Consider the following 12,459-nt stretch of genomic DNA (forward strand, 5'->3'; position numbering starts at 1 on the left):
GTGAAATCATCAGAATTGAAAGCAAGATGAAAGATGAAAAAAAGAGAAACAAAGAAAAGAGAGAAATACAAGAGCTTCTTAAAAGGGGAACTACGCAGTTTTTTTTCCAGCTTAATTTACCTTAACTGAACAGCTTCGGAGTCACTGGAATGGTTATAGGACTTTTTTTCGGGTTGAATGGTGGTCGTCTCGCTCCCCCCTAGCGCCTGTGAGCGGAAAAACCACCTTTGCAACGGAAGTATCGCGTGATATCAGGTCTTGCGATGTAACAAATTGCTTCACGGCACTGCACACATACGCCCATTCAAGAACCGGCTAACAAGGTAGCGATGCAGTTTTTCACTCTATCGTCATGGCTGAGCCGGCAAAAAAGAAGCAGAAAGCTAGGAAAGCATTGTCGGAGGAACAGAGAAAGAGGAAACGGCAGACTGACCGAGCGAGGACTCAGACACGAGTAAACCATTGACTGTAAATTAGTGGACAGCGCATGTGTGACGTCACCCATTGGTTTGTGGAGATCTGCTATGAGTCGTCGAGTTTGCCGTTATGGGCGCAGCCATCCTGGTTGCAGATGTGACGATTTTAGACGAGAGGGAGGAGTGAGGGAGGAGCTGCTTACACTCTACATTACGTTACACACTTTCACTGGCAATCACATCATAGCCACACCCTAAAATACCCCCTGCTTTATCGCCGATTTTAAAATCAACGAGACCATAATTCAAAAAGAAAAGATTCATTCTGTGTTGCAGAAGACCTAAAACTAGCAATTGAGACCATAAAGTCATTATGAAAATGTTTACTGAGGTGATAAATCAAGTGAGAAGTGGGTCACTTTCTCATAGGGCCCTGACACACCAACCAGACGGGCCGACCGTCGGCAGAAAAGGCAGTCGGACTGATCAGTCGGGTCCCCGAGGTCCAAAAAATGCCTCAGAACACACTCAGGCGACGCCAACTTGAGCATACGCTCTGCGCGTGCGCGAAACGTAATACGTCTCCATAGCAGCAGGCGCCGCTGCTCTGTATTGTTTCCATTAACAGTCTGATTATTTACCAGAAAATGAAAACCGGCAGCTGATCACATGGGTCTTTTTTCTCCGGAAATTCCCAGCCAGACTGTCATGGCGGCTTGTTCAGAATACAATCTCATATTGTACTAAAATAGTTCACTGAAATGTGTTTCTGAAAACATTTTAAGCGAGAAATAGGCCGTGCAGTTGCTGAATCTGTCTTCATTTCAGATCGACAAAGGTCAGTTTAAAAGATTTGTCAGATTTTGAGAGGCTCATCTGCTCGCCATTTCCGGGTCAGTCCCGACTGCCCTGTCTCCGACTGAACATGTCGGGTCGGCCCAAATGAATGCCGACGGCTCCTCGGACGGCCGACGGCACCGGACACACTGAACAGACTCGAGTCACCGACCTCGACAGACGGTCCGACGGCCGATTATCGGGCTGGTGTGTCTTCTCTCATAGACTTCTACAGAAACCGACCTCCTTTTGCAACTGCACATGTCTCCCCCTGCTGGAATTCAGATAGAATGCAGGTTTAAGGCACTTCCACATTTGCAGCACTTCGCCGAACCGGATGCGTTGTCCATTAATATTACAGTCTATGGAGTAAACATAGGAGCTGCCAAATATCTATTCCGAAGCTGTAGGGGGAGCTCTATAGAGAAACCTGCGAGCAAAAAGCGAGAAAACATTAAAGAAATGGCCAAAACTGCATAGCACCCCTTTAAAGCTTGAACAGCAGGAAGACAGTTTAACTGCACTGACTACAGGAGGACAGAGTTTCTAATTTGCAGACGACTGCCTGGCAGCTCTCCGTGAACCCACAGCAGCGTGATGTTTTCAATACACCTCCACAACACACTCACAAACACACAAATGGCTTGTTACTGTTATTGCAGCTGAAACTATACGCTGGAAACAAGCATCTCAGGGTAGACCCTGCACTCCAGCAGAAGCAGTCAGTGAATCAGAACTAATGGATGTGCTGACAGATAACATATGGAGGCCTATTGAAGGGCTGAATCGCTGCAATAAGTGAAGAAAGCATTTGCCATATTATGAAGGCTTCAGGTCCTCGCCGCCTGTGCTTCTCTCACATTAAACTGACTTTCCTTGTTAGGATCTGACAGACAAATTAATTCAGTAAAAAAATAAGACTAATTAAATGACTGATTTGAAACTTAGTAATTGGTCTTTTTGAATAATCATCGCAGACACATTCTTCAGGAGTGAGAATGCCTGGTAAACCACAGTCAACTCTCTGTCTCTCTGAGTAATAATAATCAAATCCCATTTGTCATACTATTAATGGTCAGCATACGATGCATTTACATTCAGTAATTACCTCTTTATATGGCAGTTTTCTCATTGTTAATGCATTCCCACAACGATTCAAATTGCCTTCAATCACAAAGATTTCACAGGAAACCACGCATGCCCAAATGCAATCCAGCATAATTTTGCCTAACTGATGACAGCCTAACTGTTTACTATTCACTCTCTTTATACTTTGTTAGGGCTGAATAAAATTACTGCTAATGCAAACGAATCAAACTGTGGCTGCCCCACATTAAAAGCTGGCTAGCTTTTATAGTGAAGAAGCCACAGGAAAAGCAATGTATTTGTCACCGCAGTTAGCAGTGATCGATTATCAAAAAGACATCTACACAAGACGAGATTCATTTTCTGCATTTTTTGACAGACCAGTTTTAAATGTTGCAACGGTGTAATGAAAGAAGGAGCAGCCACAGCGAGCTGTTAGATGAAGAGTTGCAGGTGGCTGCTGCACACCTCCAGCTTCTCAGAAAGGTATCCGACACAGAGCCTTGCTGCTGTTGTATGTGAAACTACTGCTGCGCTGTGTGCAGCATCAAATCAGATTCCATCATGGCATGATGGAAAAAGGTTATTGACGGACTTCTTTATTTAAATGCACCAGTCGCTCTGTTGCAAAGTAGCTGCTCAATGAGCGCTGGAATATTATAATGCACTTTTACAACGTCTTGCTTTAGGATACTTTAGAAGTAACTGTTGTTACCCTCCACTCAACAGCTTACAGATAACATACACCCTCCTGGTGCTTAGGAGGGAAAGAACAACCAAGTTATGATGGGTCAGCCCAGTCAGGATTTAAGCATGCGCTCTCCTGCATACCAGAAGGAAGAGGCAGTAGATAAATGGATGGATGGACAAACAGATGACAAATGGCTGAGCAAGGATTGGAAGCAAAGCCAGGCAAAAGGAGATGTGGGAAGCAAATCTGGCTAGCGGAGTGTTAAGAGCTCTGAGAGACAGAGGATGAAAGTGACAACAGTTGAGTGTGAAGGGGAGTAATTAGGAGGAAAGAGAGAATGTCAGAGGAAAAGGGTGAATGTGGGTGTACCTTTATCTATGGAGGCTCCAGCCATGTGGTAGAAACTGAGGGCTGTGTCCACGTCGTTCACATTCTTTAGGAAAGTGAAGAAATTTTCCACCTCCTCAAATGTGATGCCCTGCACAAGATGTGAAAACACAAAATGAGTCTGGGTGAAAAACAGAAAAAAAAACATCATTCCTTCCGTTTTACCTGAGCCACTAGAGCACTGCAATCATGTGAAAAAAGAGCCAAACATTGTCATGACAAGAGCTGCGACTGTACAATGGCATTTTGGGAGCAGCTCAGCAATGTGTCACAAATGACAAGAGGAAGTGGGTAGAAGCAGTCGACACACATGGATGAACAGTATGCCACGGACGGACAAGAGAACATACGGTCTAAGACACAACATGCACATAAAAAACAGAGATGCAGTCACACAGCTGCCACACTGCTGATGAGCTCATTTACAAAGAAAAGTGAGCAGCTGGTCTCCGGCTGTAAATAACATTTTTCTCATTCACGTTACATGTTATGCCAATGCTGAGAGACAGACAGCGGCATGGAACAAGAGAGGATAAACAGTGAAAGAGTGAAACAGAGAGACACTAACTGCAGTTCAATTCCTTCGAGAGACACAACTCTGGCAGCACCAGCCTCATCTTTTTGTTATGCCTGGGAGGAACAGCATTTCCGTTTTTTTTCTCTGCTAAACACTGCATTTAACCATCAAATGATTATTAGCCTCATCATGGGGGGGTAGATGTATTTTTGCTGGGGTATGCAAGGGTGTAACTTCAGTCAAATTGACTGATTGGGCTCATTACAGTGAAGCAGAACCGACATGAAACCAAAGTTCATGCAAGCACTGGAAATAGGAAAGGGATATACTGAAGTTGGCTCCGAGCCCTCTGCATCTTGAATAATTTTACATTTTTCTTGTTTGGTCTGTCCCAGCGGAGGCATTTTACTTGCTTAGAGCAAGGTGGTGAAAGAATGTCTTGGGGAAGGAAAATCAAAACTCTTTTTTTTTGCAAGAAACCAGGCATATCAAGTGTACTAAATAAGTATACTGAGTATAATAAGTAAACTAAATAAGGAGTTGTTGATTGGTAGAAGAGCAACTGAGGAGAACAAAGCCTGAAGGCTTTATTAAGAAGCTCAGAAAAGGAGTACTGGCTACTCTGTATTTGGTCACCACAAACAGAGATAGTGGAAGGTAGAAGAGTCGGAGAGAGTTAGTGTCGGTCAGGTGGATAACGTCAGGCTGTGCTGTCTCATCCCAGTGATGTATTACCTCTCATCCACTCGGTCTTACACACTCACAATGTCCTAGCACAATCTCCTTTTCCCTCAGGCACACAACGTCTGTCACGCATCCTTGCATGTAGGCCAATTAGTTAAAACACTCCCCACCACCAAATCTAGCACCATATATAACCACAGAGTACCAATCACTTATCTCAGAGATCCATGAAAGCGTGACTAAGTACACACAGATTTATCTACCTGTGCATCCTTAAACATCTTCTTCAAGCCCTTCTGCATCTGCTTGAGTTTACGAGACTGGACGCCACTATAGGCCAGCAGCATACCCCCAAACTGTCTCTCGCTGATTCTGCCGTTCACAGGATCATTCCTCTCGAACTGGAGTGGGGAGGAGAGAGAGACAGATAAAGACTGAGTGCTGTGCAGAGGGACAAACAAATTAATAGGAGGAGGGCATGAGGAGATGGGAAATAGTAAATACTGGTGTCAGGCTTCAAGTTGAATAATGTTTGGAGGTGGTATTGGTGACATTAAATCTGCATGCGCATGGTTTTATTTTATTTATTTTTTACAATGTTTCACCAGAGCATGGCTTACCAGCAGTGGGCCTTGGCTGTGTCAGGTCAATCCAGTCGATTTATGTCTGAGCCTCCCTCCCTCCCTTCTTTCTTTCTTTACGTGCCAACCTCTCAAAATGGTAATTTGTCGCTCTTGTAAGAGGCGGCTCATGACTAAGCCAAAATAAGCCTGGAGTAAATATTTCAGGGGTGATCTGACCATTCATGCACCCACGGAAGTGAGGTGAAGTCACATTAAATTTGGTGATGAGCAGATAGCAAACATCTTTTTCCACTGAAAACAGCTGCCTGCTGCTGCCAGAAATTACACTATGAGAGTGGTGAGAGGGAACCAAAAAAGTGAAGTTGCGGGCTGGACACGCTTAGGGACAGCATCTCAGGTTATTCTGGCATTTCGGTTATTATGCAATATCTGTTATTATGCAGACATTCGACTTGATAAAGACAGCGATTGTGCTTTCCTGCATTTTTTAAATGTATACATTATGCTCTGAAACCAGATCGTAATCCCAGCTTTACTGGTAATTCATAAACAAGGGGTATAATAAGAGTTATAAGAATACGAAAGAATAAGTAAGAGAAGTGTTCAGCACCCTGCAAAACAAACTGCTACAGCTGGTGAAATATGGCCCAGGGTGAGCTGCAGGCTCAGCAAATAAAGAGAGGAGTGAAGAGGGCAAGCACGTGAGAGTCAGACTTCAGGAATGGAATTGGATTAACCATGTTGGTGTCAACCTTATCCGAGGTGTTATGATTTCCCTCTCTGAGCACTGCGGTATCATTAAGACCTGACAGATAGCGTTTTCTTTCTGGAAGATACTCCAACTCCAGTCCTATACTTGGAGCCACAGATGACGGCACCCATTACTAGGGCTGAACGATTAATTGCATTTGCGATAATATCGCGATATGTTAAAACGCGATTTCCTAATCGCAAAGGCTGCGATTTGGTCACATGACTCGCGAAAGCAAATCAGTCTGCACTCCGCAGAGAAAGCATCAACTTAGCACGCTAACGCTACGCCGTACCTTGAGCTGATTTCTGTCATTCAAACAACTCTGAGTTGTAGTTTAAAACTTTTACAGCCATTTTAATAAAATGAAGGGTTTTATTCTGGCTCGAGTCCATACATGCAGTTAATGGATACAGGCACACAGAACTCAAGGCTCGGTTAGCAACGATTAGCTCTGATTAGCAGTTAGCTCCGGTTAGCTCCGTTATAAAGATATGAGTGGAGGAGCTGCCACTGAGAGGGGTAACAGTCAGACTGATAAGTGACGTTCGGGGAGCTTTCACAGCAGCGTGGCCGCGGTGTTTCAACGGTTTTATTAGTATAGTTAATCCCACGGCAAGAACACCAGCAACTAGCTAACGCAACGATAGCCTCTCTGAACAAGTGCAAACGGCAGCACGCAACTTCACGAGGGGGAGGGGCTGGAGGCAGATCCTCTCTATGCACTGTAAAAAAAATACGTGTGTGTATAGATATATACTATATTTTTACTTATTTAACTGTCTAGTGTGTAATTGTGTGTTCATACTATAAATTATTATATTATTATTCTTTGTTGAATAATACAGAAGACAAAGAGCTTAAAAAAATAATCGAATATCCAATCGCAATATTTGGGAAAAAACAATCGCAATTAGATTATTTTCAAAAATCTTTCAGCCCTACCCATTACAGTTCAGTTTATCAGTTAGGTACTACCCATGCTAATTAAATGGATTAGAATAACCATATGCTCAACAACACCAATCAGTTGCTGTTACTGTAGAGGCAGGAGAGGGGGTCACTCTGAGGAGACAGAAGATGGCTTTCATACTTAACTGTCACAGCTTTGAGAGTGACACTGACCAGTGCTGACAGACAATCCATACAACGCTTTTATCATCCTCCTCCTTTGTATTGTGCATAACGTTCAGCTATCACTCACCTCCTTGCTTCTCCCCTGGCTCTTGAACATTTTTTTGGTTTATTACTGGTTTATTACTATGTTTACTGGGGGACTAAATGTAACAGGGACAGTAATATTTACTTCCTCAGAGTCCTCTGTCAATTTTCAAATGTAGTCTCTGAATAGGCAAAGAGGAGACTGATTTAATATTACAGCAAAGCCATAACATTCTAATTAATTAATTCTAACTGTACTCAATAGTACAGTAAACCAGTAGCTGCATATTCTCAGGATAATACTCCCTTTGTCCACTCATTCACTTTCCTCTTTCATTACCTCTAGTTTGAGCACATCATGCTGCAGCTTCCTCTGAAACTCCAGAAAGCTGCCGATGGTAAGTTTTCCCTTCAGGTCTTCTCCAAAGAAGTATGTGGTGAGAGCAGAGCTGCAGCCGGCCGTCTTCAGGGTGTTTCCTGTGGTGGAGCGGTCGCGGTGTCGCATGCCCATACTGGTCTGGGAACGAATGATACTCTGGACCTAAGGATGGAAGGAGTCCCATGTCAACCAGCATGGCAGACTAGGTTTCAGAAGTACTTGTGACTATTTACTTTCTAGAGTATATAAATCCATTAAAAGTCTAATAGAAAAGACAACTGTCCACAATAAAAAGCCTATGGGGTTAAGCTTGACTTAAAATACAGAGCAATTTACTTGGTTGCTTCATATTAAAAAAAGGAGTTAAATAAATACAAAAATTCATTCTCTTACATGAGGTTTAATTAAAAAAAAAATAAAAAAAATAAACTATCCGATTACTGTCCATGTAACACTGTATTACATAAACCCTATCAGATCCAGTGGTAGAGGGCAGAGCACAGCACTTATCTTTTCCCTCTGAGAAATGTCACGGTGCTGCACACAACCTACCTTTAGTGCCTGTCAGTGTGTGATGCTGTGTGATGCAATCAGTCGCTACTGTAGATACAGCACAGACCAAATGTGTGGGCTGGCTGTTTTAAAGTAACAGGGAAGGGGGGAGAGAGGGGGAAGACATGCAGCAAAGGGCTGCAGGTCGGATTCGAACCCTGGGCCACTGCGGTAACGACTGAGCCTTGGTACATCAGGCACACGCTCCATCAGGTGGGCTACCAGGGTGCCCCTGGGCTGGCTGTTTTAACCTTATGTCCCCTTCAATAGGTTGATTTTGCGCGCGTTTGTGTGTAACTGATGTATGTACGTATGTATGCGAGATGTGCTGCTGATCAGTCTTACCTGTTCAAACTCCTCCAGATCCACCTCTCCATCACCGTTCAGATCAAACATCTTGAAAGCAATCTCAAAGTTCCTCTGGGGAGCTGGACACCACAGGACACAAAAACAGATTTTCTAAAATCAATACAATATGGAAACGACACGTCACGCTGGACTGACCCAGCCTTTATCTTACCCCCAAGTGATGAAACATGGGGCACTTTAGGTGCTCTTCTTTGAGCCAATAGCCATCAGACTGCACAATGACTGCTTCAGAGACCAGACCAGACCCTGCACGGTGTATATTACCTTATCTGGAATACAGATTTTGCATTAATAATATTTCAATTTCAATTTGCTGCACTGTTTTATTAAAATGTTTTTCTCAATCTGTGTCCACTTTCTGCAAATGGCATTTGCTTTTCATCTGCTACTAACACCCACTTCACTTTAATGACCACACAACCAGTCAGTGAAATTTGTTTTCAGTGCAGCAGGATAACGAGGCACAGTTAACAGTGTCAGCACCCACAGTCTGATAATGACAGAACATACAACTTAAGGGAAATGGTTGGACAAACTGCATCTCCATTCAGAGTTTTACATACAGCCACAATTTGTCTTTCAGCTCCTTTAATTAATGTGAACATAGACATTTTCTTCCTCACGATTCAATTTGCTTACTTTCAGAAGAAACATATGGACCTCTGTCAAGACTCTAAATGTGAATGCAATGCACATTTTGCAGATCAGATATATGGGGTATACATTCACATGTTGCTACATATATTCACATCTAAAATATAGCACTTAGAAAATTATGCAACCAATAATGTCATATCATTTAAGTTTTTTTTTCTGGTACAATTTTACATCTTGCATACTTTTTATTAACCTACCTATCCAGGCATGACAAAATCTATAGCTGCTGCCCCATGTTTTTGGACTGTGAATGTTGTTTTGTGTACAGGGGCTATAATTTCTACACTGTTCATCTGATGCTATACAGAGCCAAAACAATAATGTTTACACTCATTATACAACCTCTTTTTGTTTAATCATTTTCATATGCATATGCAAAGAATTTCACTGCTGTATACTACTATAACCATTTCTTGCTTAAGTAAACCAAATCCTAAGGGAAATATTATTATTATTATTATTATAAAGACTAATCTAGCCTTATCTGACAAAGGATTAATTATGAGACCTGAACCAATGTGTCCTCCTTTGCATTATTTTGGTGGCCGTGTTAAATGGATTGAAACCAACCATAAGGCATGCTGTTCTGTCTGCTTAAAAATGACTTGTCCTTGAAAACTTCCCCAGAGACTCTCTCCATATGAACGGATTATAATACATGGTCGAGCTAAGCTGGGGATACAAGTTTACTAGGCATTCGAGAGGAAGGAGTCAAAGCTTCATTTTTATTATCATGAACTCCGACACATTCAGAAAGGAGGCTTTCATGTGAGATTTACTCCCTGGGATCCAGCTAAAGCAGACTGAATCTGTGAAACCTCTACTAGGGAGCTAGCTTGGTAGACACACATGATTAACTTTGAACTCAGAACTGGAGATCATACTGAACAGGCAGCCAGGGCCGTAACCTGAGCCAGGGCCGTAACATAGCTAATAATATCATATTGGAAAAATGTCTGAGGTTTTCACTTTCAGTCTTAACTGGTGCCGTAAAAAAGCAGAGAGCAGAGCAGACACAGAAGAGATCTTCGGGGGATTTCATTTGTGATCAGTATGTAGGATTTTAAGGACTAGTGCAGTGCCCATTGAAAATGGGCCTGTGTGGAACGGGCCGATTGCTTGGCCTGTGGTATTGCTGCTTGTAGAATTCATCAAAACCAAATTGTACCCCAAAATTAGGCTACTTACAGAAGGACCCCAAACCACTTCATATGCAACTCCCCTGTATAACCTACTACTAACTTACTGATTTACCTGACAGAGAACATTGCAGATTCAGAATGTAATCACAAAATATCAGACAGACAGACAGACAGACACACAGACAGACAGACAGACAGACACACAGACATGGCATTGTCTCGTGTCATATGATCGTTAATGAATTTAACATTTCAGCAGAGGTGTTAATTTCCATACAGGTTAAGTGGCTTGACAGTTAACGGTAAAGTAGGGGATTTGATTCACGGGGGTATTTTGGCGACGGTAATGTTATTAGTTAGCAGTAGACTTAATTAACCCGGGCTGAGTCTGATGAAAACTGCTGTGTCTGCCCGGTTCAGCTCTGAGATTCTCTCGCATTGCACAGCGCTGTGAAGGAATAATCTCCGAGATTACTTTATATTCTGCCTTTGGTTAGAAGTGGTGAATGTAGGCTACAGCTCACAGCAACCTAATACTATATAGTGTCTGGCTTTTGTTTGATATTTAGTGTTGGCAAATGGCTTTTTGTTGAGTTTCCTCTTAGCGTTGTGTTCCACACAACAGTCGCGATGTTCCTTTCAGCTATCCGCTCGTGCTCCAGGAAAGTGAAGAAAAGTAAGTTTGGTATATCCAGCAATCATAGCTAACGTTGGAAGCAGGAAAAGAGGTCCCCCTCCCCCGTTCTGCATGCGGCGTCTGTGTGTGGTGTGCAGATTACCTTCCCACCAAACAAGCCCCCAAACACAGACAACGATGGGACTCAAAAACAGGGTCTGGTAGCCTGCCTATAAGTGGCATAACACTCTGTCTGCCACTTTTGTCTGTAGGTGGTTGTGCTTTGCATGTGTGGGATTCTGAAACGTCCTTAAATTCGGGAATGGTCGCTTGTTTATTCAAAGTCAAAGACAGTCCAAAGTAGTGCTACTTTGTACATTTTTGTGGGTCTGAGGTGCCGTGCTGTGCAGTGTGAGAAGGGGAGTGGACAGCGGCTAGAGCGGCAAAAGCCAATGTGTGCTTCTTTTACCGATATATATTTAACGATATCTTTTGCATTTCTAATCCAAACAACGCCAAACTTCGCACCGCACATACTCGTGCCCGTAGCAAGACATCTGTCAAGTTTGAAATCCATTCGGACTAACGGTTCTACAGATATGTACATAACACACACACACACACACACACACACACACACACACACACACACACACACACACACACAGACACACACAGACATTCCTGCAATTTATAGATAGATGTCGAACTGAATGGGATGGGTCATATATAAAAATCTGCTCAACGATGTACTTACTGGACAGCACCGTGGTGAGGAAGATGTAGTCAGAGAAGGAGATAAGGCCACATTCTCCCAATGTGAAAAATATGCTGTCCTCATCTGCAAACTTCTCCCTCTCCTGGGCGATCTTCTGCTCATTTAGGTCACGACAGAAAAAGGAAGTTAAATTAAAACTTTTTTTTAAAAAATCACATGATTCAGCACAAGCCTCACAGCTTTTACAGCTGTCCCAGGTGTGGCTTTGTGTGTGTGCAAGTAAGTGTGTGTGTGAGAGTCAAGCTCAATCCGAGACTGGCTATCCTCAAAACACAGAAATGTAAAACATACTGTACTTCCACACACACATTAAAAATATTCCTGGTACATGGATGGATGATTATGGATAGACGGTTTATCACAATAACAGTCATGCAAATGCTGCATACACATGAAGCCGTACAGGCAAGTGAGGTTGTTAGTGACAAGCAATTATTCTGTGGTCAGTTTGAGTACAAAAACACATTATCCACCCACTAGAGGCTGTACTCAGTGTGAAATTGACATAAAGAGAAGGAAAACACCACGAGAGACTGTAGCACAAACACACACTATTGATTAACCATATCAGTGACACAACCCAAATGTGTTAATCGTTAAAAACAAAGTGACTTTAGCTCTCAACATTTTTCTGTTACCATGTGTATATTCACAGCATTGCATGAAAGAGCGACTTAATCACATGCACACTACACTTGAAAGACAGCGTCCGCAGAACGCTCCACCAAACAGAGTGGACAGACGGACAGAGCATGCCTAGTGAGGGGAAGAGGGGGCTGGGCCACGTTGAGCCCACGTGAAGTTACCTCCATCTGTAAGAGGTCCAATTCAGAAGGAGGAAGGAGGAGAGAC

At 42.9% G+C, this 12,459-nt stretch overlaps 1 protein-coding gene across 5 annotated transcripts in view; it reads right to left on the reverse strand.

Annotated features, from left to right (window-relative positions):
- micu1 (mitochondrial calcium uptake 1) overlaps positions 1–12,459 on the reverse strand; it is a 60,775-nt gene that overhangs the window by 1,813 nt on the left and 46,503 nt on the right. For 3 of the 5 annotated variants that reach the window (XM_035992451.1, XM_035992449.1, XM_031302374.2), the window contains 6 exons: positions 12,414–12,419; positions 11,587–11,701; positions 8,391–8,473; positions 7,455–7,655; positions 4,882–5,019; positions 3,400–3,508 (listed from right to left, as the gene is read on the reverse strand). In XM_035992451.1, the coding sequence (XP_035848344.1) occupies positions 3,400–3,508; positions 4,882–5,019; positions 7,455–7,655; positions 8,391–8,473; positions 11,587–11,701; positions 12,414–12,419 (652 nt within the window). The remainder of the gene's footprint in view (positions 1–3,399; positions 3,509–4,881; positions 5,020–7,454; positions 7,656–8,390; positions 8,474–11,586; positions 11,702–12,413; positions 12,420–12,459) is intronic. The other 2 variants (XM_035992450.1, XM_035992448.1) reach the window with 1 other exon arrangement.

The sequence above is a fragment of the Sander lucioperca genome, chromosome 15, assembly GCF_008315115.2.
Source record: "Sander lucioperca isolate FBNREF2018 chromosome 15, SLUC_FBN_1.2, whole genome shotgun sequence".
Classification (NCBI taxonomy): domain Eukaryota; kingdom Metazoa; phylum Chordata; class Actinopteri; order Perciformes; family Percidae; genus Sander; species Sander lucioperca.